Source organism: Aspergillus glaucus (genome assembly GCF_001890805.1).
Source record: "Aspergillus glaucus CBS 516.65 unplaced genomic scaffold ASPGLscaffold_6, whole genome shotgun sequence".
Lineage (NCBI taxonomy): Eukaryota > Fungi > Ascomycota > Eurotiomycetes > Eurotiales > Aspergillaceae > Aspergillus > Aspergillus glaucus.
In genome coordinates, this window is record NW_019170458.1 from 744,915 (window position 1) to 768,680 (window position 23,766).

Below are 23,766 nucleotides of genomic sequence, written 5' to 3' on the forward strand. Positions count from 1 at the left end.
GGCGTGGTAATGGACACCACTTCTTGTGTATTGAATTTGCGGCTGTGGAGATGGTTACTATTATTATAGAGGACAGAAACTTGTTCATAGAAACCGTTTATACCAGATAGCAATAACACGTGTATCCATGCAGTATTACTCCCCATCCCTCACACGAACCACGCCACCAATAACACTCTGATAAAAGCTACCATCTGGTCCCAGTGCCCCGGGCTGATAGTCATCATTATACGTCCCACCCGCACCAGCACGCACCCTCCACACCTCCTTACCAGTCCTCCAATCCAGCGCAACAACATACCACACCCAAACCCCATCCTGACTATCCTTCACCGACTGCGTGTATCCATAAACCAACCCGTTCTTCGTAGAGATAAGAGGCACAGACTGGATACGCAGATCCGGCACCTCCCAGGCGAGTTCACAGTTCCCGTCCGCCGTGACGTCGACGCGGGCGATTCCCGGCGCCATCTGGGTTAGATTGTTCCAGTCGCCGTTCAATATGCCCGTGTCGGCGTAGTACAGCGGAGGGGCGTTGTAGTCGTTGCATAGGAAGATACCATAGGTGTCGTCTTGTTTTTGGACTACCGGGGCGATGTCGATGTTGCTCGAGCCGGATTGGAACATGGGTAGCTTGCAGACGACTTGGTCTTCTTGCTTTTCCTTTGCGTCTTGGTGGTAGATGACTAGGTTGACGCGGCCGTTCGCGTTATCGGTCATGGCGATGTATTGGTCGTCTAGCAGCGCTGGCGTTGCGCCGGAGCCGCGCGCGAAGGAGCCTGGTTTCTTAACATCCCCGGCTTCGTATTCGGTTTTCCAGTGTGTGGTGAGCGAGGTTCCGGGACCTGGGCCAAAGGCGTACAGATATCCTTTTGCGTCGGGCTTTTCGTTTGTCCCGGAGGGTCCGGTGATAACGTACGCGGTGGTACCCTTGATCGCGATGCCGTTCTCGATCATCTGGTTCTCAATAGGTATGCTGTGAATATCCCCCGTGCCACCTGATGGAAGGTACCCGATAGTAGTGGAGTTCTGCGGGTCGTCGCCGTGCGCACCTTGAGACCGCAAACCACCGCTACTAAACCACAGGTTCTTGTCCGTGTCGTACATAGCGTTCATGAGAAGCTCGCCTGGCGCGAGCGTGGAGGTCAAATTCACCATCCCCGCCAAGTTCAGACTAGCACCACCATCATCCGCGACTGATACCTGCACGATATAGACCTGACCTTCCTTGGACGTGACAACGACTTGATCCGTATCGAGAAGAAGCTCCATGTATGCCACGTTCAGCGTCTGCCCGTCCACCTCAGGATACCATGTATCCTGGACTTTCATTTCATCGTCCACGGCCACAAGACCCCATTTCAGACCGCTAGGTCCCAGGGTGGTATACCCAGCTACCGTCTGCCCATTCTTAGTCCAGAGAAGGATGTGTATGCCCTCGAGGGCAGTGGTAACCTCGAGATTGTTTCCGAGGGGTCCCGGATAGTCGATGGTGCCGGTGTTACCGCCGTCCTGGTGCATATTTATCGCCTCGGGTTTGTACACTGGCTTGTGCTGCAGGGGATTTGCAATTGCAGGGCTTCCGATGAATTTATCCCCACAGGGGATTTGCAGATTTGGGATGGGTGGGACCCCGCGCTTGTGGTTTGTTGCGCCATTCTGGTCCTGGAATGGAATCGCAGCTGTTGCTGCCGCTAGGGCAAGGAGGTAGCTAAAATGCATTGTCCGTATCTGTATGGAGTAAAGCTAGAAGGACGGAAAGAGAACTGAGAGACCACGACCTGAACAAGGACGCTACAAGTGGCACTTGCAGTGCATTTTAATCCCCGATTACAGACGATCGATTATATTGTGCCATATACGCCAAAGCACGTCAGTACAAGTACATGTGCTGCCCCTGCATATCTTCTGTAAGCGATGCTCGCTTAAGTGAGGTGATATCAGCCGAGTATATACTAGGATACGATGTAGTGAGCATGTGAAATTGATTAATATCGCAGGCGGTGTATCGCTTAGCGTGATGGCGATCTTCTTCAGCTTATCTGCAGCTTTTCCCTACTTTCGCAGCTTGAGCCGGAACATACTCTGTATGGTTTTGCGTGGATACGAAGCAATCATCAGTTGAACGCTCTGGGGTATCGATAGCGGTGTGTTATCAGCTATGAGCTGAGACTACCCGAGCCATGTCCTGTCTGTGCGCATTGTTCCGTTAACCCTTAATGTGAGCTGGAGGATGCTTGGGAGACTTTGGTATACAGCCCCAGCTCTCAGGAGTAGATGGTGGCAAACCAGCAGAGTTATAAGGAGAGGCCCAACACAAGAATTGTAGCATACCTGCGTGTCATCTCAACACCGGTATCCATCCAGCACGAGACTGAAACTAAACGGTACCCTATTGAAGGAATGGCGGAAGTGAAACCTCGCAAATGGATACAGCAGAGGATTGATTCTCCGGACCCCGAAAAAGATCACGAGATCTGGCGCTTATCGGCAGGGTACGGCGTGTCACAGTTTTTGTTGGATCTGGTATTTGTAGTGACATTTGGTGGTGGCATGGGCCCCATCATCCTCTCACGAAGAAATCGGTCGACCATGTCAACTGTATACATGCCTTCAGCAAGCAATTCCCCGGAGACTTCGGCCATAACGAGGATTATCTGTACACAATGACCTTGGCCACGCATCAGTTGAACGGTCGACTTGGTCTTCCCGGCTTCAGCGAGAAGCAAAATAGGGCAGCGCACATCTTCTGGGGGGGGGGGGGGAAGATGGCCAAGTTGTTCAGTGTTGGAGAACTATTAGTATGTTTGGGAGAAGAGACACGATGTTCACGCGACACCACGTGACAGTGTCCAAAATGCAGGCGGTGTGCATTGACAGAATCTCGGTGGATCGAAGGCGGCGAGTCATGTGATTGGACGGCAGTAAAAAATGAAGACTCCACCGCCCGCCGTTTTTCTTCAGGTCGACTTTCGCGCGCGAAAAATCTTTCCTCTCTTTCTGTTGTTGGACTATTTATACCATTCGGGCTAGACTGCTAAACTCTCGTTGTTACTGCCTGCTTTATTACTACTTTCGTTCTTTTTCTTGAATTTTTATCAGTAATATCCATCCATCCAAAATGTCTGCTGTTCGTCCTGTCGCAGTCTATGCCTTGAAGGTTCCCACTGGGGGAGTCTTGATTCCTGCCGTTCCCCAGGCCGCGGCTTCGGTAAGTACCTCGTCGCATACATTGAATGATCATGTCGGGTTCAATCTAATCGTTGTAACAGTTCCGTGTGAGCATGGCTGCCATTGACCCCGACGAGACCCCCGAGCTCGAGGATGGAATCGACCCCAGCAAACCCCGTGCTACTCTTAAGCTTATCCGCCCTCCTCCTGGAATGAACATTGAAGAGTCGGATGAGGAGGAGGACTGGGAAGACGATGATGAAGAAGACTCCGATGAGGAGGAGTCTAACGGCGGCCCCAGCGACAAGGAGAAGGCCCGCAAGCTCAAGGAAGCTGCTGCTCTGAAGGAGATGGAAGAGGACGAGGACGAGGATGACGATGAGGAGGATGACGATGATGATGATGATGATGATGAGGAGGAGGACTTCGACCTCAAGGCCGCCATCTCCAAGCTTGTCAAGGGCAAGGGCCCTGCTACTGACGACGACGACGACGACGACGACGATGAGGATGATGAAAGCTTGGACGTCGACGAGGCAGTTATCTGCACCTTGGACCCGGAAAAGGTAAGATTAGCACTCACGAGGTCATTGCACCGACATGGGAAGCTCACAGAACTTTTCTCTTGTAGCACTACCAGCAAGCTCTTGACATCACTGTCGCCGAGGGCGAGCCCATTTTCTTCAAGGTCACCGGTACTCACAGTGTCTACTTGACCGGTAACTACGTCATGCCTGTTGATGACCACGACCACGACCATGACCACAGCGATGAAGAGGACGAGGATGACTATGACCTCTCTCCCGATGAGAACGAATTGGACATGGACGACATCATGGACGAGGATGAGGAGGACGACGAGCTCGACGGCTTGGAGAACCCCAGAGTCACTGAGGTCGAGAGTGAGGAGGAAGCTCCCAAGCTCGTTGAGGCCAAGGGTCAGAAGAAGGCCGACAAGGGTAAGAAGCGCGCCGCCGAAGAGGCGAGCCTGGAAGACCTCATGGCCAAGGACAAGAAGGCCCAGCCTGAAGAGGGTCTGAGCAAGAAGCAGCAGAAGAAGCTCAAGAAGAACAGCGGCGAGGCTGCTGAGGTTGAGCAGAAGAAGGAAGCCAAGGAAGCCAAGGAAGCCAAGGACGCCAAGGAGGGCAAGGAGGCCAAGGAAGGCAAGAAGGTTCAGTTCGCCAAGAACCTCGAGCAGGGCCCTACTCCTTCGTCGCAGGACAAGAAGTCTGAGACCACTGGCACGCTTGGCGTCAAGAACGTCAACGGTGTCACCATTGACGACAAGAAGCTCGGAAAGGGCCCTGTTGCCAAGTCCGGCAACAATGTCGCCATGAGATACATTGGCAAGCTCGAGGACGGCAAGGTCTTTGACTGTACGTGATCACTTTCCTACTTCCTCATGCTTACTATTTGGTACTGACATGTCTCGTGCAGCCAACAAGAAGGGTAAGCCTTTCAGCTTCAAGCTCGGTAAGGGCGAAGTCATCAAGGGCTGGGACATCGGTGTTGCTGGCATGGCTGTCGGTGCTGAGCGTCGCATCTCGATCCCTCCCCATCTCGCCTACGGCAAGAAGGCTCTTCCCGGCATCCCGGGCAACTCGAAGTTGGTCTTCGACGTCAAGCTCCTTGAGATCAAATAGATGGATTAATTTGGGTCTTGCAACATTTTGCTGTTCTGTATTTTGTTTTGTCTAAAAATGGTGTTTTAAAGGGGTTTCCAATTGCATCAATTCCTGTGATATCCGACTTGTTCTTTTTGTTTCTTGCACAGCTTTCCGATGCATTCAGCAGGGATGAGGATATCGCAAGGAGTCCGGCATCTCTCGGTTCGAGTTATGAGCCTTGAGGGGGTGTGCGTGTATGTTGATATTGTTTCTTTCGTGTCTTTACATGGTTGTGTGTACTTGGCATAAATAACTCTGGTCTTCCTAATACAGATTTGGCTCATGAACAATACTAGTCTGGTTTTTCATACTAATAGAAGTCTGAAGCCCTAATGTTCTTTCCGCGATGGACAGCCCGCAGTCGTAGTTTCCGCATTGAGTGCAGTTGCTGCCAGCGCACCTTCCTTTTTATACTACCACAGTTGATACATCCAACTTCCTCTGGGAATTCATCCTTTCGACAACCTGGACTGACCTCTAGTCCAGCGTGACACTTCCCAGGATTACACCACATTATCTATACGATCGTTAACCAACCATAACCGAGGAATAGCAACACGCATATACCAAGTCCATACCCTCATTCGTTCTTTGACTGCCAGTACTCAGCGAGATGACAGTCAGCTCGGGACCCGACAGGAGCTCCAGAGGTCCGTTGGGAATCTGGGCGTCTAGCAAGGCCGCAGAGGGCAACGAGCAGCGGTCCGCAGGAGCCTCGACGACTACCAATGGATCTGGCTCGGATGTCGTTGTGATGCAAGGCCGGAACAGACTCAGTTCTAGGTTTCAGCGGAGCAGTTCGAAGTTGTTGACTCTTCTTCGTCCTCGTCGTGATTCGTCGAATGGTGAGACGCTTTATTCTATGGATTCATCGTTCACGAATACTGACTTGAGATACAGTGGCCAAAGAATCGAGTCCGATGTCTAGAACTTTCTCGAATCTCGAGCAAACTGGCGGCGGTTCCCGATTTTCGTTACCGGTTGCAGCGAAGGACGCGTTGGTTGGACAGAATACCGTCTCTCGTCCGCAGAGTGCTCCCGTCATTTCCCTGCCCCATAGTCCTACCTCCCCAGATCCGGAACCACCATCAGACTCGACGGCTCCACAGAGTGAGAGGCAGAAAGAGGACCGGAAGGAGCTTGAGAGAGCTCTCATCGATGATTCTAGCAAGACGCAGACCCAACAGACTCAGTCGAACTCGAACCTCTCCGCTCTTCTATCGAGCAGGTTGTCCACGGCTTTTGTCAACTCGACTGTCGTTCATCGTTCACACCTGCAGACGAGGCCCAGTATCTGGGCTGTTCAACACCCAGGAGTGAATGATCCTCTCAGCAAGCAAGGCGACAACGCTGTTGATAGTCCCAATCCGTCGACCAGTCCCAGCAGTGCCGGTTGTTGGTCATCTAATCCCTCGCATCCAGAGTCAACACCACCTACATCCGACGAATCTGCTGCTCCAGTTGACAACTCGAAATCTCTGTTCTGGACAAAGGCAGGCACTGAAGGACTATATGAGTGTGGCCGTCCACAAAAGAATTGCACTTCAGTCCAGGCGTTACCGAACAAATCCCCGTCTATTGTCACCGTCGAAGCAGCTGCTAATGCAAAGGTGTTCTTCGAAACGTATTTCAATGCTGTCTTCTCGCACGTCAACTCAAGATCACAGCGTCGAGTTGAGCTAGAGAAATACATCTACTCGTTACGTTTGACACCAGAAGAGCAAGAGACGGCTAGGAAAGCTTGGATTGGACAAGAAAGGGAATACCTTCGTCAGTATCGGGTTCTCAAAACTCGCTGTCACAACGCATCTCCTGGTAAAGCGGCATCTGTTGCCAACTATGAGATCGTCAAAATTCTCGGAAATGGAAGTTTCGGCATTGTCAGCCTAGTGAGGGAGAAGAAGGACGAAGGCAGCAGGTCTAGCGAAGGGGATTCTTCGGCCATCGAAAATGGTAAGGTAGACGAGGTTAAGACGAGGAACGTTCGTGCACGGAAGGCTGATGGCAGAAACGCCCATCGAAAACAAACGACCAGCGTGAAAGGGATCTACGCTATGAAGGTTATTAAGAAAGCCGAGATGCTCCGCAGCAGCCAGGAGGGCCATTTACGAGCTGAGAGGGACTTCTTGGTTGCGTCCGCAAAGTCTCGCTGGGTCGTGCCTCTGATTGCAAGCTTTCAGGACAGTCAGAACCTGTACCTCGTTATGGAATACATGATTGGCGGCGACTTTCTTGGTCTCTTGATACGTGAAAACATCCTGCCGGAGCCCATAACCAAGTGGTACATTGCTGAGATGATTCTCTGCGTTGAAGAATCTCACAAGCTCAACTGGATTCACCGCGATATCAAGCCCGACAATTTCCTTATCTCCGCTTCTGGTCATTTGAAAATCGCGGATTTTGGACTGGCGTTTGACGGACACTGGGCTCATGACCAGGGTTACTACAATAACCACCGATACTCCCTGATCAAGAAGCTTGGGATCCAGATCGAGGGAGATGCTACTGACCGGGAAGATAAAGAGAAAGCCAAACAGGCATTGGAAACAGTGCTTGATTCGCGCGAACCTCCGGCATTTGACCTTCTCGGATGGAGAGATAGGCATCAGAGGCGGCGGCTTGCTAGAAGTGTTGTCGGGACCAGCCAATACATGGCACCTGAAGTTGTCAAAGGAAAGCTGTATGATGGTCGGTGTGACTGGTGGAGCATTGGGATCATTCTATACGAGGTAAGAGCCTACTAAAGATGAGAAATTGGGCCTTCTGACGCTCGCAGTGTCTTTATGGGTTCACGCCGTTTGTGTCGGATGACCGATTCACGACGAAGCTCAAGATAGTCGTAAGTGGCATCGAGAAGAGCGATTGATACTGTTTATGGAGGGCTAACGATTCAAGAATCACCACCAAATCTTGCATTTTCCGATGCAGAGACTATCTGACAAGTTCGTATCAACTGATGCCATTGACCTCATAAGCCAACTTCTTCAGGAAAAGGAGTATCGCCTGTCTGCTCGCAATTACCGACTCAACGATCTGGCAGAAAGGAGCTTCTTCAAAGGCATGGACCCGCGGTACCGGAACTATCGAGGCATGTATGTCTGTCCCAACGATGCGAGCGATATCAAGGCGCACCCGTTTTTTCGCGGGATCAATTGGGATGCGCTTCATCGGTCAACGCCGCCTTTCATTCCTGTAGTTCGGGACTGGGACGATACTCAATACTTCGAGGATCCATTCCAAAGCCCTCCTGACGGCAACACTCCCAACGCGCCGGAAACTGCTCTGGAGGCTCCTTCGCAGACCGCCGAGGCAACTCCCGGTGAGATGGCTCTGGCTGCGGCGCAGGCCAACAAAGTGCCATGTGGAGCGAAGACACAGAAGAAGAGAGCCAAGGAGGGCAGAGCCCGGGATAAGATCTTGCGGGATGAGGGGGTAGGAATGACGGTTCTCGAAATGCGGCAGAAGGATGCGTTTCTAGGGTATACCTATCGTCGACCGAAGCCTGTGGCATTGGCGCTGAATGGTGAACGGGGACGACCGCTGGTGTCAAGAGGGCGATTGTCGGATTTGTATGGATGCTGAGCCATGTCCATATTCTTATACCTGGTCGTCATCTTTGTTGGTGTTTCTCTGCGTTATGAACAGAATTTTTGGATACCTTTTTGGAATTTTGGATTTTTGGATTTTTGGACGTATTATTTCAGTCGAGAGCGTGTATATATATCTTTAGACATTTTTAGAGTGATGAGCCATCGCAAAAGAGAACCTGATATCATTTTTAACGCCTGCTGTACCGTAGGAGCACTTTGTACATGGATTCGAGTACAGAATAATTTCGGATGTCAAGTTGAAGCACAGAATTAGACTCGAATAACGTTGAAGCCATCAACACCAAATGATGCATTCCAATTTGCCCAGCACTCATGATCATGCCTGGGAAACGACAAAAAGACAAAATATGCAGCAACGGATGTATCGAGTATAAACACAAATATTCATAAACACATCGGAGGTAGAAGGAGAAGGGAAAAGAGAAAAGAAGAGGGGTATCACTAGAAGAATCGAAGAGAAGGAGTGTTTAAATAGCAGGAGGAGCACCCATCGCAAAAGCCGAATCCGCAACCCGATCTTCCGGCTTCATCGTACCGTTGAGAAGGGGACATAGCCTGGACATCGTTAACATTAATCACTTCCACCACCAAAGGTCAAGGATAGAAAGAGGGGAGGGACGCACTTCTTATTAGTCTTAATATGCCCAACCTGTCCACAATTCGCGCACTTGCGCTGCGTACCGGCTGGTTTCCCGCCATCGGCTGGTGAGTCGCCTGTAGTACCGCGGACAGCGCCTTTTTGTTTCTCGCGTGCGAAGCGGCGTTCTTTGTTGCGGTTTAGGCGGCTTAGTTCGGCTTCGAGGCTGTTTTTGTTTTAGGTTAATTGGGTTGTTATTTGGAAGGAAAGGGTAGGAAGGGAGGACGTACAGTCTTTTGTTTCGGGCGTCGATTTCGGGATCGCCGGTTGGTTGGAGGGATTCGAGTCTGAAGTAGAATTAGCACTATCCAATTTTGCAGGGGGTTGGAGAAGGTAGCGTACTTCGTGGTCACAGCTTCCTGCTGGAATCGATGTTGCATATACTGCTTGATAACCCTTGGATCCCAAACAAGCGTCTCCTTGGGAACAATCTGGCCATTCTCGTCTCTGAAATGTCGTACAATACGCAGCACCTTGCCCTTCTGATCACCCATGCCCATGCTCATCTTACTAAACTGGGATGTTGTTTCGTCGTCCCGACGTGCGGGTCCGGGTGTAGGTGCTTCCGAGCGCGGTGTTTTCCCAAACTCTTCCTCTTCGTTGTCGATGTCGCTTTCCCCCTCCGAGTGTTCGGCTGTCGAGGACAGACTTGCTTTTTGAGAATCCCAGATGCGGCGGATGGATGTTTCGTAGGATCTTTGCTGTCTGGCGACGTTGTAGCTATGGCCTCCTAGTTCTTTGAGGCGCTGCGCGTCAAGTTTGTCTTCGACACTTTCGCCGACGGCCTTGAAGCCGCCCTTCATCGAGGTCTTGACGAAACTGAAGCCCTCGCCGCGGCCGGTGGGGTCGCCTTCGCCGTGGAGTTTTAGCATGGCTTTGCCCTGCGATGCGAGGAGGAAGTTGCGGGATGCTTTCCAGGGGGCCATTTGTTGTTCGAAGGATTCGCTTTCTTCGTCTTCTTCGTCGCCGCCGCCGCCAGTTTCGGCGTCGTTGCCGTAGCCTGTGTCGTGGAGGTGTTGTTGGCCGACTTGCATGGATTCTAGCAGACAGACGTCTTCGGGTTGGACCCAGGAGCGGATCGCGTCGGAGTCGGGGATTGGTTCTAGGGGTACCCAGTATTTTGAGTCTTTGTCGTGTTGTAAGAAGTCCTTGACTTTTTGGCGGTTCTGCATGTCGCTGGTACCTGGGATATGCGCGGTAACGTCGCTGATGGAAAGTCGCAGGTCGGGGCTTTTCTTTAGCAATCGGTAGACAAGCATCTTCATGCGGTTCTTGGCGACGGTGGTGACTTTGCGTGAGTGCGGGCCGGGGATGTCCGTGCAGGGGAACTGTTGTCCGGCAACGTAGAGATTCTCGATATTTCGGAGGAAATAGTCACTACCGCCGGAGCCAGTACTGCTGCGGATCACCAAGAAGTCGGTTGATTTGGCCGAATGCGAGAACACCGGGGACCGGTACATCGTATTCGAAATCGTCGGGGTAACCTCGCCAGGATCAACATGTCCGAAAATGAAGAACGGGCTTTTATCCTGGGGCAACAGAACGACGGTTTCACCCAAACGCTCTCTTGGACGTGAGTCGTCCTCTGCGTTTTTCCGTCGGTAATAATTGACGAAGCGGTTGGACATTCCAAAATTCGACAGCATGAGAGGCGCTTCTTCCGAATATTCGACCAGCATGGCGTTCGAGTTGTCGGCCAGCGACAGAGCTTTTGTAGAATCGAAGATACCCCTGGGATCCTTGCCCTTGATGTGCTTCCTCTTGACGTGCGCAGGGTTCTTGAACCAGGATGTTTGACCAGGTCGGAAAGACAAGGCTGGACGGTGGAACGATCGTGCTTCTGCTTTAGCAAGCTCGGTTCTGTAGTAAGGCCACTGTAAGCGCAACGCTGGCATACTGTGCTCGAGGGTGAAATTGCCCAAGGTGCTCCGGATCTTGTTCTGGTGATTCTGTTTGAGCATGTCGTACGCTTGATCGTTCGAGATGTTGTAGCGCTGGTTGAAGCGTCGAGTAACATTGGCATCGACCTCTTCTCCTTGAATGGCTCCCAAGGCCTTGGGCTTCTGTGCCGCAGATTCTGGCCCACGCTCGTCGAGGAGTATGTAAGGATCGTTCATGTCGACAGTAACCTTCTGAGCAACCCGCGAAGTTGCTTTTTCAGGGTCATCGAGCAGCGGGAAGTCAATGTGAGATAGAGCGATGAAATCCAACGGGTCTTTCCCGACCTTGCGTTTCTTCGTAGGCTGAATGGTCTCTACGAGCCAGTCGTCCTCGTCAACAGGCTGCTCCGGTTCCTCGATTGGAAGATCAATGTCCATCACAGAATCATCATCTTTGGTATCCCAGTCTGTGCAGATCACTCTGAGGTCCTGCATACTGACCCCCCCGGGAAGTACTTCGGATGGGTCCACGTCGTGCTCCAGGTCCTCTCGGATATCCTCTTCTTCCTCCTCCTCCTCCTCGTCCTGTGGAGACTCAGTAACAGGTACGAGCCCCATATGCTCAGCGTCAAGTGTGCGCTTGAAACCATGTCCAGCTGATTTGAAAGCTCTTTCCTGATCCTGGGCAAGTTCGAGGTTGACTTTGGTCGGCAGAACAGGCCTTGGCGGTTTAAGAGGCAGTTTCCCGACGAAATAAGCCTTCTTGTGGGGGATGAGTTCCAGAAATCGGGGTAGTGTATGGCGGTCGAAGCCAGGAAATAGCGAATGCAGGAGTTCTTCAGAGTTCTCAGGCGGAGCTGGCGGGTTATCAGGACCGAGGGTGGACGACATGGCGAACAGAGCTTGCTGAAGCTTCCATGCGCGAAGCGATGCTGGATCCATGTCTTCGACGCTGGGGGGTTCATCTTCCGGTATTTCCATTTCATCATATTCCTCCTGTTTTACTTCTTCCATCACGACAGGCTGAGGCTCGGGAGGCGGGGGTTGGGCAGGCTGCTCTGGCACGGCGGACGGTGCTGGCTGTTGGTGTTCCTCCTCATCGAAAAACAAATCTCGTGTCGCATCGACCTGGTCAGAAGGCTCTTCACCAAAAAGGTCATTCAAATCATCCTCTGGTGCCCGTTCCGGCTGCTCTTCTCCCCCATCACCAAAAAGATCCTCCTCTTCACCTCCACCAAACATATCTTTCATCTCGTCATCCTCTACAGCGACACCATTTCCTGCCGGGGCTCGAATATGCACGGCTTCTTCTTCGGGGAGGTCATCGTCATCTTCGATATCTTCGTAGTCGACCGCGTCGTCTGCTTTCTCGCCGGGATCCAGCTCTCGGGATAAGAAGTCGAAAGAAATGTTCCCCTCCATGGGACCGTTCATCTGTCGCATGACATTATCGAAGTCGGAATCCTCGACCTCGGGGGCCCCTGTCTCGGTAGCGTGAGGCATTTTGTTTGACAATAGCTTTGGGGACTGGCGATGAAGGTGAGCGAGGGTCGTGGTTAAAACCGGGTTGAGGCTCGGGTTGATGCGATCGCGCGAGAGACTGGAATGTCACGGGATTAAGTCGTAGTGCACATTGAGACCGGCCAGTACGGCAAGACCCAGCCGACCTGACGCTGTTTGGTGAGGGAAAGAAGCGTCGAAATAGCGATGGGCGTGAGTTGTTGGAGGGATGAGAGAATCGCGGCGTTGGAGGCGCGCAGGCTTGGCGCTAGTCCGTATCGGGTAATCAGCTGTGAATGCCCATACTACTACTATTCATATGTAGCCAGCAAGTCATATTATGATTACATTCTATCATTGTACATTAAATCCACCGTAGAAAATACACAGCGCTTTACTGGCCCCTTCCATGCAGTAATGCATAACCGTCACCTTCTGGCCATCCTCGACCACCTTCGCCAGTTGCCGTAGATCAGACGTCCGAGGAAGGTACAGGACCATGTGTTCTGAGAAAGCAGAGTACTCCTTGTACAAGGCAGCCAGAGAGTACGGTTCCATAGTACGTAGATTGAATACCTGATCATAGCGGTATCCCGGGCCTGCGAACTGTCAGTTCTATCCAGACAAAGTAAATGAAAGGGAGGGAACACATACCACCCCACGGAGGACTCGCAAAAATGATACCGTACGGAGCCAAGTCCTTGAGCTGGTTCTTCAAAATATCAAAACAACTGCCCTCAAACCAAGTGATCTTGTCTTGAACCCCATAGACCTTGGCATTGTGTTTGGCGCATCGCAGCACAGCCGGATCCTTTTCAATGGCGTAGATTCGTTTCCATCTTCCACTCCGGGCAAAGGCAATGGTGTTTCCACCAGCTCCTGCGAATGCGTCGACGAGGATACTGCGCCCGTCTGGTGCGGACTCAGCGACTTGCTCTGCTATTTTACTATATCTCCGTATTAGTTATCGTCCAAAGGAAGAACCAGAGAGACGAACTTGGCGACGGGTTCTGGAGTGACTCCGAACCAGGCATCATCGGTCAACCAGACACCCTCATCATATCGAGAGAAGATCTTATAGCGCTGGGACCAGTAACTAGATTCTGTCAGTATCTTGCAATCCAATAACAACCGGGGGGAAAGAGGGCACACTTCTGAATATCCCATGGCACTTCACCCTTGTGATTGTAGTGATGCACCTCTGGAGGAACCTCTTCCGTATCGTCAGCCATGGCAAGAGACAATAGAGACTCTATTCAGTCATCTAATCATCAAATATAGAAAGTTGTATGCAAAGAAAGTCGCGATAAACTGATAGCGTGACGGAGTGTTTGTCCTGTTTGCACCTGAGAGAGCACCCGACGTGGCGGAGGGACTGTTTACTTCCTTCCTCCTACTCCGAGTACCTCCAGGACTTTTCTATTCTCAAACCTGCTTGATACATTGCAACATGTTTGGCGCATTGAATCGCTTTATCGGACGTCTGGACGAGGCGCCTCGGGAACCGCGGGATCCCACTGGAGAGAGCACGTCCTTTGGCTTCCAGGTCCTGCGCAACAAGGACCCCGAACTGCCCTTGGAGCCGTGGTTTGACTTCATTGTTGGGATTAATGGACATCCTATTGTGCGTGGGAGTCTGTTTATATCGATATTTTGATATGATACTAATACGTTATTGCAGGAAGACCCAGACCCGAACCTCTTTGCTACCGAAGTCCGCAACTGCGCAGGCTCGAGTGTGACCTTTGACATCTGGAGCGCAAAGGTAAACCTCTCTATTTCATCTATAGATGCGCAGTGACTAAGAGAAATACAGGGTCAACGAACACACACCGTCTCGATCCCCATCTCCCCCGCGAACCCCTCCCTCGGAGTCGCATTGCAACTAGCTCCCCTCTCTTCGACCCAGCACATCTGGCACGTACTCTCGATTCCATCTCCGCTCAGTCCAGCATACCGCGCAGGATTGCTTCCTCATTCAGACTATATCATCGGAACTCCCAGCGGCACATTACGAGGCGAGTCGGCACTCGGGGAATTAGTGGAGGACCACCTGGATCGAACGCTCGTGCTGTGGGTGTACAATAATGAATTCGACGTGGTTCGGGAAGTTGAGCTGGTACCGACTAGAGGCTGGGGTGGTGAAGGTGCATTAGGTGCGGAGTTGGGCTACGGCGCATTACATCGACTACCCGTCGGGTTGGGAGAGGAAGTCGAAGGACCGGGCGAGGTGGTATTCGAGACACGAGAGGATGGCACTTCAACACCTGTCGCTGCTGATCCCTTCAATCCCAACCTGGGAGGTATTTCTGGCGGAGGTCACTTCCTGGTCCCGGCAAATATGCCTGCTCCGCCGCCGTTTACCTCTCCAAACGGGAACCTGCCCCCGCCATCAGGGAATAAGGCGGCCGGACGTCGGAAACCGCGCCATGCTGCATTGTCACCCAGTCGTGGATTTGATGAGTACTTTGCCGAAGGAGAGCAGAAGAGTAGGGAACAGGATTATGCGCCGTCGAGGGGAGGGACACCATTGCCTCCGCCGCCGAAAATTGGACCGTCACCGTCAGATTCCGCTAGTCCTGCACCCGCTGAGTCGGAGACGCCTGCGAGCTAGGTTGTGCTATGTTAGGTTAAAAGGAGGCCATCTTTCAGCCCGAAGACCAAACCCTGCAACCCTGCTATTCCCCGCAGCTTGGGATGGGTGATGATGCAAGAATCTTGCTGTCTGCCATCTCGGTAGGGGCAAGCCCTCATACTGTTGCCATGCGCTTATTGATTCCAATCCAGTTATCAAGAGCTTGAGCTGGCAACTTACATATCATCATGCTTGTTCATGCGTCATGGCCAATGAAACGCTCATATTGATGCTTGAATGGGTGCTATATTCCATGCTATGACTTGGGGGCTTGACCGCTTTGTCCATGTATACTTAGCCATACCAATTCACAAGATGCGACATATCTTCGTTCTATACTGTATTACTATTCTAAACACATCTTTCTAAAACATCGTTTTTATACAGTACAGGTCAGATCAGGTCGTTACATATAACACAGATTCATGTCAGATCATATCATCTTAACCAAAACTAGCCAGAAACACCATCACGTCCTAAACCCCACCTCCCAACCTCACGCATCGCCTCATCACCACCCTCCACAAGTCTCCCATTCGCATTCGAGGGATTACTCTCCCCCAAAACACCAGCAACACAATGCCATCCACTCCTCCCTCCACCAAACCGCAACACTTCATTCTTATACCTCTCCCCAGCCTCACGGTCCACAGCCGCCTTGCCACCCTGGAACACGTCTTCCCAAAGCTTATTCGCAATTGCGCGATCGAAGATGTAACTGTAATACGTCGCGCCGTAGCCGTACAAATGCCCAAAGAACCCCTGCCACGAAGTAGGCGGTTGTGCATCCGCGGGGTCAGGCAGGCTGGAGTGCTTGCTGAAGACGTCATGGTAGACGGCTGTGCTGTTGATGGCTGAGCCGGGGGGCGCGGAGTGATACGCCTGGTCGACGAGGGCCATGAGGATCTGGGCTTCGTTTTCGACGGCGCCGTAGATGGAGCCGTGGGCTGTGCGGTCGAGTGCCATGCTTCGCATCATGGATTCTGACAGCGGGGCGTCGGTTTGCCAGTGGCGTGCGTATAAGGATAGGACTTCTGGGGCTGTTGCGAAGTGTTCCATGAGGACGGAGGGGAGTTCGGCGAAGTCGGTTGCGCAGCGGGTGCCGGAGATGGATTGTAGACGGGTCTGGCCGAGGATCGAATGCAGGGCGTGGCCCATTTCGTGGAAGAGGGTGCGCACGCTGTGCTCGCTGAGGAGGGCGGGGCGGCCGCTTGTGCTGGCGGGTTCGGGGAAGTCGCAGACCAGCGCGATAGTGGGGAGTTGGCGGAGGGTTTTGGTGGTTGGGTCGACGGCTGTGGCCATGCCGTCGTTGGGGTGGTGCGTGGAGTCGGCTAGGGAAGCGCACTCGGCGATTTCTTCGGTGGAGATCTCGCGCGCGCAGCGGAGGGTGAAGTGTGCTGGGTTGGGGAGTTTGTTGGGGCGCGAGAAGAGGTCGCAGTAGATGACTGCGATGTGGCGCTCAGAGTCGTCGACTACGTCTAGTCGTCGGACGTCTGGGTTCCAGGTCTCGCCTGGGCCTGTTTCCTGTGGGACTAGACGGACTCCGTAGAGTTGATCGAACAGTCGCGAGAGACCCTGCATCACGGTTCCCAGGGAGAAGAACTCCGGGACGGCGTTGAGTTCTCGCGAACGGCGGGCGTGCGAATACTCCATGACCCGTCGGTGCACGTAGTATGCATGGTCCCATGGCTGCATGGGGGACGACGAAGGTCCCTTCAAGCTTTGCAGCTTCGAGAGTTCCTCCTGGACGTGTTCCCGGTTGCTTCCCACCAGGGACGTCAAGAAGTTCGATACTGCTTCTGGCGACTTGGCCATCTTGTCACTGAGCGTCATGTGCGCAAAGCTCTCGTGCCCAGAGAGCTTGGCCAGTTCCGCCCGTCTCGCAAGAAGTTGCTCAAGTCGATGCACTTGTCGTGTACTCGATGTCCGAGTTGCCAGATAGATCTCCTTCCGGACTTCCTCGTCATGGACTGACCGCAACGCCAACCGGGGGATCAACCCCATCGTTGGCACCGGTGCTGTCCGGTTCCATCGCTTGATCTTCTGCACCACAATCGGATCCAAGCCACGGAGACTGTTCGTATTCACAACCACGTGGGATTTGGCAGGTTCGGCGCTGTTCACAAACTCCGATCCCACCTGGCTGATCTCGTTGGACAGGTTCACAAACCGCTGTCGCTCGTTAGGCGGCATATGAATTGCGGAGTTGGAAAAGTCCTTGATCAAGATCTGCGCCACGATCATCTCCTCTTCACTCCAGTGCGACGTCACCTCCGGATTCGCAAACGCTTTTTTCAGCTGATCATGTAGTCCGGTGGTCGTGTTGAGAATGTTCATGTACTCGAACATCAATGCATAAGCCTGCGTCGCCGCTTCCTGCATGCGCGGGTCCGGATGAATAACCCTGATAAAGTCGGAGAGATCAATCACCCGACACAGCATGTCACTCAGACGATCCAAATCCCGCGCCATTTTCCGATACTCGTCCACCATCGAGGCCCCCAGGACTCTGGCCACGATCGCTTGGCATTTCTGCAGCGATACACCAGCAAATTCCCGGAATCCGTCTGGAGTTGTCAAGTATTGGTTCTGCACCAGTCCGGTCGGCTTAAGGCTTGCGGAACTCCGCTGCGAGAATTCTTTCCAGAACGCCTGCGAGTCGAAGACCCGCCGCAGCGTAGCATCGTCCGCACTCTTCTTCTGCGTTCTTTGATATACCGGAATGTAATCAGACGCTGTGGCCGTCGAGGTTGCCGTCGCAAAGGCTCGTCGGGAGCGTAGTCGTTGGAGGCATTGTCGGCAAGTCCATGGCCGGCGATATAGCGCCAACATGATGCTCATCAGTTATCCCATTGATCACTATCTGTAGTAGTACTCCGCAGATATAGAGAGGTTAGTGGTGGTAGTAGTGGAGGTTTTTTTTCGTCCCCGGAAAGAGCCGCACAAAGTCTTGGCGCAACCTCTCTTCGGCGGTCGTCACTTTCCCAGAGAACCTTGCTCTCACAATAATACTTTTTGAGCCATTGGCTAACTCGTCGAAATGTCATTCCGGCCAGTGTTGAAGCAGGTGAGTGCTCTATTCCTCCTCTGGCAGGGCCCTCTATACTAACCTCTGCAGCGGGCTGTTGCTCCGATCGCTGCCACCCTTCTGGCGGGTGGTATCTCGCTCTATCCCAACCGGACGGCATTCGCAGAGGCTCCGGTATGTTCTCTTTCTACTCCGAATACTCAAGTGTGCTATCTAATATGTCAATTGCAGAGAAAATCAATCTACGACGACTTCCCCGAGCCCTCAGAACCTGCTCCCGCCAAACCCGCCCCAATCGCGATCTCAGACGCCCCCAAGTCCACTGAGACCGAGACTCCCTCGTCCCCTGCCCTTTCCTCGTCGTTGTCGTCGACCTCGTCGTCGCCCACCCCGACAGACATCCTAACGACTCAGGTCCGCCAAGCCCGTCTCTTCCTGTACGAGAACTCGCTCGCCGTGGAAACCGGCTTCAATAACTTCCTCAGCCGCGCCCTGCACATCGAGAACGCCTTCACCAACACCATTGCGTCTCTGGCCCCGGCCCCCGAGTCCGGTGAGCGGTTGATGCCCGGTGGCGTGTACGTGGTTGTCGCCGCCATGGCTGGCTCCATTGTCTCGCGCAACCGGGGCTTCATCTTGCGCTCTGCGTCGCCTCTTGCGTTCGGTACCGTGGCTGCGTGGTCTTTGCTGCCCGTGACTATGCGGAATGTCTCCGAGTTGGTCTGGAAGTATGAGAAGCGGGTTCCGGCGGTGGCGGAGAACCATTTGCTGCTTAGGGAGAAGGCGGAGCATATCTGGCACACTGGCATTGCGCACAGTGGTATGGCGCGGATGATGATGGAGGAGAAGATTGGTGAGGGCCGGAAGAAGCTTGAGGAGTTGGTTAGGAAGGGTCATTAAAATGGGGTTTTTGATTTGGAAAGTTGATAAATAGCCCTTTCTTTTCCCCCCGCCGTGGTGCGGAGGGTTTGCATAAGTACTGCTACTACTACTGCTACTACTACTGCTACATAGATGTATTGTTAGGTCGTTTTGACTCGAAGGAATGTTCCTTTTGTTGAAATTCATTGCTTCATTTGATTTAACAGTACATGTTAGTCGACACTGGTGTATTTTTAGGTCGGGATGCACTCCCGTTTGTCCGTAGAAGCGTGATATACAGGATATGTTGCAAATCTGAAACCCGAGATTAGGAAAGGTATCCGAGTATTTACAATCCAGAACACCAGGGGTAACCCTGAATCCAAAGAGTGGAAGCATGGCTGAGCATCATCTCGATATTACATGTACACACATACAAGTCTAATTGATACAAAGGAAATTATTATTTAAACCATCCCAAAACATTCACCATTCACCGTTCACCATCTCCTCCAACATGACCGGTTACGACGATGTCTCCCCAGATCGCTCACTTCCGCTTCGCAACATCAGCTCAGGACGGGGGGTCGACGGGTGGCTGTTCTCGCCGGTGACTTTCTCGGATAAGTGCACGAGGTCGGTGACGAGTCTGTAAACGTTAGCATAAACTCAAGAGACAGGGAGACAGGGAAGGGATACCGTCTGTGTTCATCGCACCAGTCATCGTTGGTCGTTCGAATAAACTTAAGTTGTTCCTGAAGGCTGGCCATCTACAGAAGAAGAGAAAAACGAACAAACGCGTTCTCATTAGTAAAATGTCAATAAGAGGGAACTTGGACAAGGGGCGTGGTGTTAAAGGAAAGGGTGGTAAATGGAAAGTCCGGAAGAGTAGGGATGTCCCACCGTTCCCTCAATAGATGAACCGAGGTCCTCACCTTCCGTTGCGGCTGGACCAGCGTCCTCCTTGTTCTCTGGCGCCCATCGACTGCTTTCGAGGCCCTTGGCACCACTCTTCAGTCCGGCCACCTCGGCTTCCAACTCGCGAACACGCTTGCGGCTGGCTGCGATTGCCGAGTCGACTTCACCCAGCTGGTTCAGCAGCGACATGTTCTTGTCGATCTGGTCGTTCAGGTCCTTCTCGCCCTGGGCGAGCTTCTCCTCGAAGTTCCGGGTTTGCGTCTTGGACTGTTCAAGCTCGTTGCTGGCAGCCTCGCTCTTAGTCTTCAGTTGGGTCAGTTCCTCTTGCGAGGCCGCAAGCTGGTTCAGGACGTTATCGATCTCAGCCCTGGCACTGTCGGATGCACCGAGAGACTTCTGGAGCTCTTCCACTTGCGCGTTGGCAGTCTGGGCCTTCTGCTCCAACTCAGCCTTCTCAGCACTGTGCTTGGTGGCCAATTCATCACCGGCAGCGTTTGACTTCGCCTCAACCTCAGCCAGCTTGTGCTCGAGGTCCGCAATCGTGGACTTGAGACCGTCAAGCACAGAGGTGTCCTGGGCTGCGGACTGAGCCTCAGCCAGCTGACCCTTAATCTCAGCCAACACATCGTCGTGAGACTTCTGGAGCTCATCGAGCTTGACCTGGTTGGACGACTCGAGATCGGCACGGAGCTTAGACATCTTCTCTTCCTGAGCGCCAAGGAGCGTCTCAATGGCCTTGCTGTGCTCAGCTTCGGCGTCCGCAGTCTTGGATGACTGAGCTGCCTCCACTTCAGCGCGCAAGCTGGCCTTGGTCTCTTCAAACTGCTGCTGGAGTTCCGCGGCCTCCTTCTCCCGGAGCTCGGTCTGCGAGGCAATCTCACCCGTGTGGCGTTCCAGGACAGTCTTCAACTCGGCCTCGAGGGCCTCCACCTTTTGTCCATGGTTAGATTCCAAGTCCTGGTGCTTGGACATTAGGTCGTTGTGCTTCAACTGAATATCACGCAGGGCACCCTCATGAGATTCGGAAGCCTCAGCCCGGACCTTCTCGAGCTCCGCGGTGTGTTCTGCCTTCAACACCTCCAGGGCCTGCGAGTGATCCTCAGTGGCGCCAGTAGTTTGCTGGGTGTGCTCCTCGAGCGCCTTCTCCGCGGCAGCAGCCCGCTCCTCGTTGGCCTTGGCCTTCTCCTCAAGAGCGGAGAGGTTTTGTTGCAGTGCCTCTGCTTCTTGCTGCTTACTCTGGGCAGTCTCCTCGCCGGTCGACAGTTGAGACTCCAGGGCCGCGATCTTCTCCTTGAGGGATTCGACCTCCTGGCCGGAGCTAGCACCCTCTTCGGCAGATTGCTTGGCGTCGGTCAAGGATTGCTCGGACGTCTCAAGCTTCTGCTGGAGCGATTGCAGTTCCGCCTCGTGCGCAGTCTTGATTTCGCTGACAGCTTCTTCCCGTCCCTTAAGCGCAGCCGCATTGGAGGCATCGAGTGCCTCGCGAAGCTCCTGGAGCTCCTGGGACTTGGCGGTAGAGTCAGACGATTCGACAGCCTCCTTGGCCACAGCCAATTCCTGCGCGTGGGATGCAGCAGCAGAGGCCAGAGCCTCTTCGTGTTCGGCCTTGAGCTTGGCAATTGCTGCTTCGTGGTTGGACTCCAACTCCTTGAGTTTCTCGTTCAATTCTGTAGCGGCCGTTGCGCGGGTCTCTTCGAGCTCACTCTGGAGCTTCTCCAAGGCCTGCTTGAGCTCTGCAACCTCCTTCTCCTTCTCAGCCACAGCTTCTGGCGACGAGGCCTCATCATCAACCTTCTTTTCTGCGTCTGCGGGTTCAATTTCACTGAGTTTGGCTTCGAGCGATGCGACCTTCTCCTCAAGACCCGAGACGGTTTGCTTAGCGTTCTCCTCAGCGGTGCGCACCTCCTGTTCCTTGGTATCGTCCAATCGCTGCATCTCCGTGTTCAGATTCTCGATGACCTGATCGCGTCCTTTGAGTTCCCGCTCCAGACCTTCGAGAGCCATAGCCTTCTCCTCCTGGAAAGTGACCTTGAGAGTTTCGAGCTCCTGCTTGAGGGTGTTGACTTCCTCCCCGTACTCGGCTGCAGAGGCCTTCTGTTCAGACAGCTCCTTCTCAAGTGCCGCCAGCTGGGCCTGGTGGGACTCCTTCAGTTCTTCAAAAGCAGCAGCAGTCTTGTCGTCACCCTGCTCAGCAGCGGATTTCGCAGCGTTATCAAGGTCCTGGACCGACTTTTCTTCCAATTCCTTCCGCTTAGTGTCCGCTTCTTCGAGCTGCATCTGCAATGCCTTGAGCGCCTGCTCGTGACTTGCAGTCAAGCGCTCGACTTCAGCGGCATGCTCGGCCTTGAGAGCATCAGAAGCAGAGTCATCCTTGTTGGACTCACCCTCTCCGGAGACCGAGAGTTGACCCAACTTTTCGTTAGCAGACTCCAATTCTGCCCGGAGACTGGCGACAGTGCCCTCACTTTCCGAGAGCTGGGTTTGGAGCGCCTGCAGCTTCTCGGCATCTTGTTCAGCAGCCTTGGTAGCCGAAGATGGGGTGGCCGTGCTCAATCGCTTGCGCGCATCGGAAACAGCACTTGGCTTCGTCGTGCTGGTGGAAGTCGGACGGGAGGTGGGTCGCGTGGCAGTTGTCGACGTGCGAGTCGTAGAAGTCGAAGTCACCGGTTTCGTAGCCGGCTTGGCAGTAGAACCTCCCAAGCTGCTCGGACGGGACGTAGTCTTCCGTTCCGCTGTGGTGCCAGCCACACTAGACCTGCGGTCCAAGGTGGATGTGGTTGGCTTGGTAGGGGCGCGTGTGGAAGGAGTGCCCGCTAGCGACATGCGCTTGGCCGTTCCGGAGATACCCTTCTTCTCATCGCTAGAGCTCAAGCGCGACTTTTCATCCGCGGAACTACTGACAGATGCGCGGGAACGATGGGAAGCGGTCGTGGCAGAGCTCAGGGGTCTGCGAGTTGCGGTGGAAGCGGTGGTGGTCGGACGCGTAGGAGGCTTGCTTAGCGTACCACCGTTAGTGGACGTGCGCGATGAGGCGGTGGTAGTCTTGGAAGCCGATGTGGTGGAAGTAGGCCGTCTCGTGGTGGGAGTCGACCCCGACAAGGGCCGTTTGGTCGTGCCGGTGCTGGTGGTGGAAGAAGCGGTCTTGGTAGGAGACGGCTTGACATTTTCCTTGGAATCTTCCTTGTCCTTGCTGGCCTCAGGGCTGGTAACGGGATCCTCACTGCCGGACATGACAGAGGATTCGACGGGAGTGGCCGGAGGAGGCACGTTCTCCGTATCGGTATCTGTAGCCGGAGGGGGAGCGATGGGGTCCTCGGTTGAAGCCATGGTGTTCTAAACGCGGTTTTGTTTAGGTGTGTTCTAACAACCAACGCGTCAGTAATTGGATTTCTTCAATGGTGAATGATGAATTGGTGTATGATAAGAAGGACAGATATAAGAAATCAAGAAAAAGGAGGCAGAAACGGTCAAGAACGGAGGTATGTGTCAGGAGTCGGGAACGAGCAACGAATTGAAGCCACCACAGCAACCAGTCTAGACAACAGTCGTAAACAGCTCTTGACGTCCAGCGACTCCTTTCAACCAAGTTGATCTACTTTGCGCCTTTTTGTTTGCGCGCAGAAGGCAATTGGTCATGCTTCGGACGAGAGGCAGATGCGACGGCTTCAACGCTGCTTGAACATAGAGGAAAAGAAAGAAAAGCACTCACAGATGACCTGTTGACAAGGAGTAACCGGTTTAGAGGTCAAAATTAATTATGTTCCTCTGCTGTATGGCGTACTGAAGTGGTTAGAACACGGGGGGTAAGGACAGGTGGGAGGAGAGGCACGAGAACAAACGGACCTGCGACAACAACAA

The 23,766-nt window shown here is 53.2% G+C and overlaps 10 protein-coding genes across 10 annotated transcripts; 5 read left to right on the forward strand and 5 right to left on the reverse strand.

The window, feature by feature from the left end:
* Window positions 1–29: 29 nt before the first annotated feature.
* ASPGLDRAFT_45140 (uncharacterized protein) lies at window positions 30–1,639 on the reverse strand. Its single transcript, XM_022546172.1, has one exon. The coding sequence runs from the start codon at window positions 1,519–1,521 to the stop codon at window positions 136–138; it is 1,386 nt and encodes a 461-aa protein (XP_022402802.1). The 5' UTR covers window positions 1,522–1,639; the 3' UTR covers window positions 30–135.
* A 548-nt stretch (window positions 1,640–2,187) lies between these two features.
* Window positions 2,188–2,713, forward strand: ASPGLDRAFT_45141 (uncharacterized protein). Its single transcript, XM_022546173.1, has one exon. It carries the CDS (start codon window positions 2,278–2,280, stop codon window positions 2,668–2,670), a length of 393 nt encoding a protein of 130 aa, XP_022402803.1. The 5' UTR covers window positions 2,188–2,277; the 3' UTR covers window positions 2,671–2,713.
* Window positions 2,714–2,757: 44 nt separating this feature from the next.
* ASPGLDRAFT_45142 (FKBP-type peptidyl-prolyl cis-trans isomerase) lies at window positions 2,758–5,140 on the forward strand. The gene is made up of 4 exons (XM_022546174.1): window positions 2,758–3,211; window positions 3,273–3,737; window positions 3,803–4,547; window positions 4,609–5,140. Exons 1-4 carry the CDS (start codon window positions 3,122–3,124, stop codon window positions 4,812–4,814), a joined length of 1,506 nt encoding a protein of 501 aa, XP_022402804.1. The 5' UTR covers window positions 2,758–3,121; the 3' UTR covers window positions 4,815–5,140.
* ASPGLDRAFT_168067 (serine/threonine-protein kinase) lies at window positions 5,112–8,420 on the forward strand (the record flags this gene model as incomplete). Its single annotated transcript, XM_022542660.1, has 5 exons — window positions 5,112–5,355; window positions 5,417–5,683; window positions 5,739–7,567; window positions 7,615–7,677; window positions 7,734–8,420. The coding sequence occupies exons 2-5, from the start codon at window positions 5,452–5,454 to the stop codon at window positions 8,418–8,420; spliced, it is 2,811 nt and encodes a 936-aa protein (XP_022402805.1). The 5' UTR covers window positions 5,112–5,355; window positions 5,417–5,451.
* Window positions 8,421–8,916: 496 nt separating this feature from the next.
* ASPGLDRAFT_65269 (DUF3591 domain-containing protein) lies at window positions 8,917–12,469 on the reverse strand (the record flags this gene model as incomplete). The annotated part of the gene is made up of 4 exons (XM_022548876.1): window positions 8,917–9,004; window positions 9,073–9,252; window positions 9,317–9,373; window positions 9,429–12,469. The coding sequence occupies 4 exons, from the start codon at window positions 12,467–12,469 to the stop codon at window positions 8,917–8,919; spliced, it is 3,366 nt and encodes a 1,121-aa protein (XP_022402806.1).
* A 297-nt stretch (window positions 12,470–12,766) lies between these two features.
* Window positions 12,767–13,728, reverse strand: ASPGLDRAFT_146209 (RNA methyltransferase). Its single transcript, XM_022541876.1, has 4 exons — window positions 13,619–13,728; window positions 13,464–13,562; window positions 13,121–13,413; window positions 12,767–13,065 (listed from the first exon to the last, which is right to left on the reverse strand). Exons 1-4 carry the CDS (start codon window positions 13,696–13,698, stop codon window positions 12,821–12,823), a joined length of 717 nt encoding a protein of 238 aa, XP_022402807.1. The 5' UTR covers window positions 13,699–13,728; the 3' UTR covers window positions 12,767–12,820.
* A 188-nt stretch (window positions 13,729–13,916) lies between these two features.
* ASPGLDRAFT_122654 (putative Golgi reassembly stacking protein) lies at window positions 13,917–15,080 on the forward strand (the record flags this gene model as incomplete). Its single annotated transcript, XM_022540342.1, has 3 exons — window positions 13,917–14,090; window positions 14,148–14,231; window positions 14,283–15,080. The coding sequence occupies 3 exons, from the start codon at window positions 13,917–13,919 to the stop codon at window positions 15,078–15,080; spliced, it is 1,056 nt and encodes a 351-aa protein (XP_022402808.1).
* Window positions 15,081–15,343: 263 nt separating this feature from the next.
* Window positions 15,344–17,995, reverse strand: ASPGLDRAFT_1320704 (mitochondrial intermediate peptidase). The gene has a single exon (XM_022541098.1). It carries the CDS (start codon window positions 17,940–17,942, stop codon window positions 15,555–15,557), a length of 2,388 nt encoding a protein of 795 aa, XP_022402809.1. The 5' UTR covers window positions 17,943–17,995; the 3' UTR covers window positions 15,344–15,554.
* An 84-nt stretch (window positions 17,996–18,079) lies between these two features.
* On the forward strand, window positions 18,080–19,301 carry ASPGLDRAFT_45148 (MICOS complex subunit MIC26/MIC27). Its single transcript, XM_022546175.1, has 3 exons — window positions 18,080–18,168; window positions 18,220–18,303; window positions 18,361–19,301. Exons 1-3 carry the CDS (start codon window positions 18,142–18,144, stop codon window positions 19,027–19,029), a joined length of 780 nt encoding a protein of 259 aa, XP_022402810.1. The 5' UTR covers window positions 18,080–18,141; the 3' UTR covers window positions 19,030–19,301.
* Window positions 19,227–22,419, reverse strand: ASPGLDRAFT_1322117 (M protein repeat protein). The gene is made up of 4 exons (XM_022541106.1): window positions 22,403–22,419; window positions 19,894–22,343; window positions 19,690–19,760; window positions 19,227–19,639 (listed from the first exon to the last, which is right to left on the reverse strand). Exons 2-4 carry the CDS (start codon window positions 22,183–22,185, stop codon window positions 19,516–19,518), a joined length of 2,487 nt encoding a protein of 828 aa, XP_022402811.1. The 5' UTR covers window positions 22,186–22,343; window positions 22,403–22,419; the 3' UTR covers window positions 19,227–19,515.
* Window positions 22,420–23,766: the final 1,347 nt, after the last annotated feature.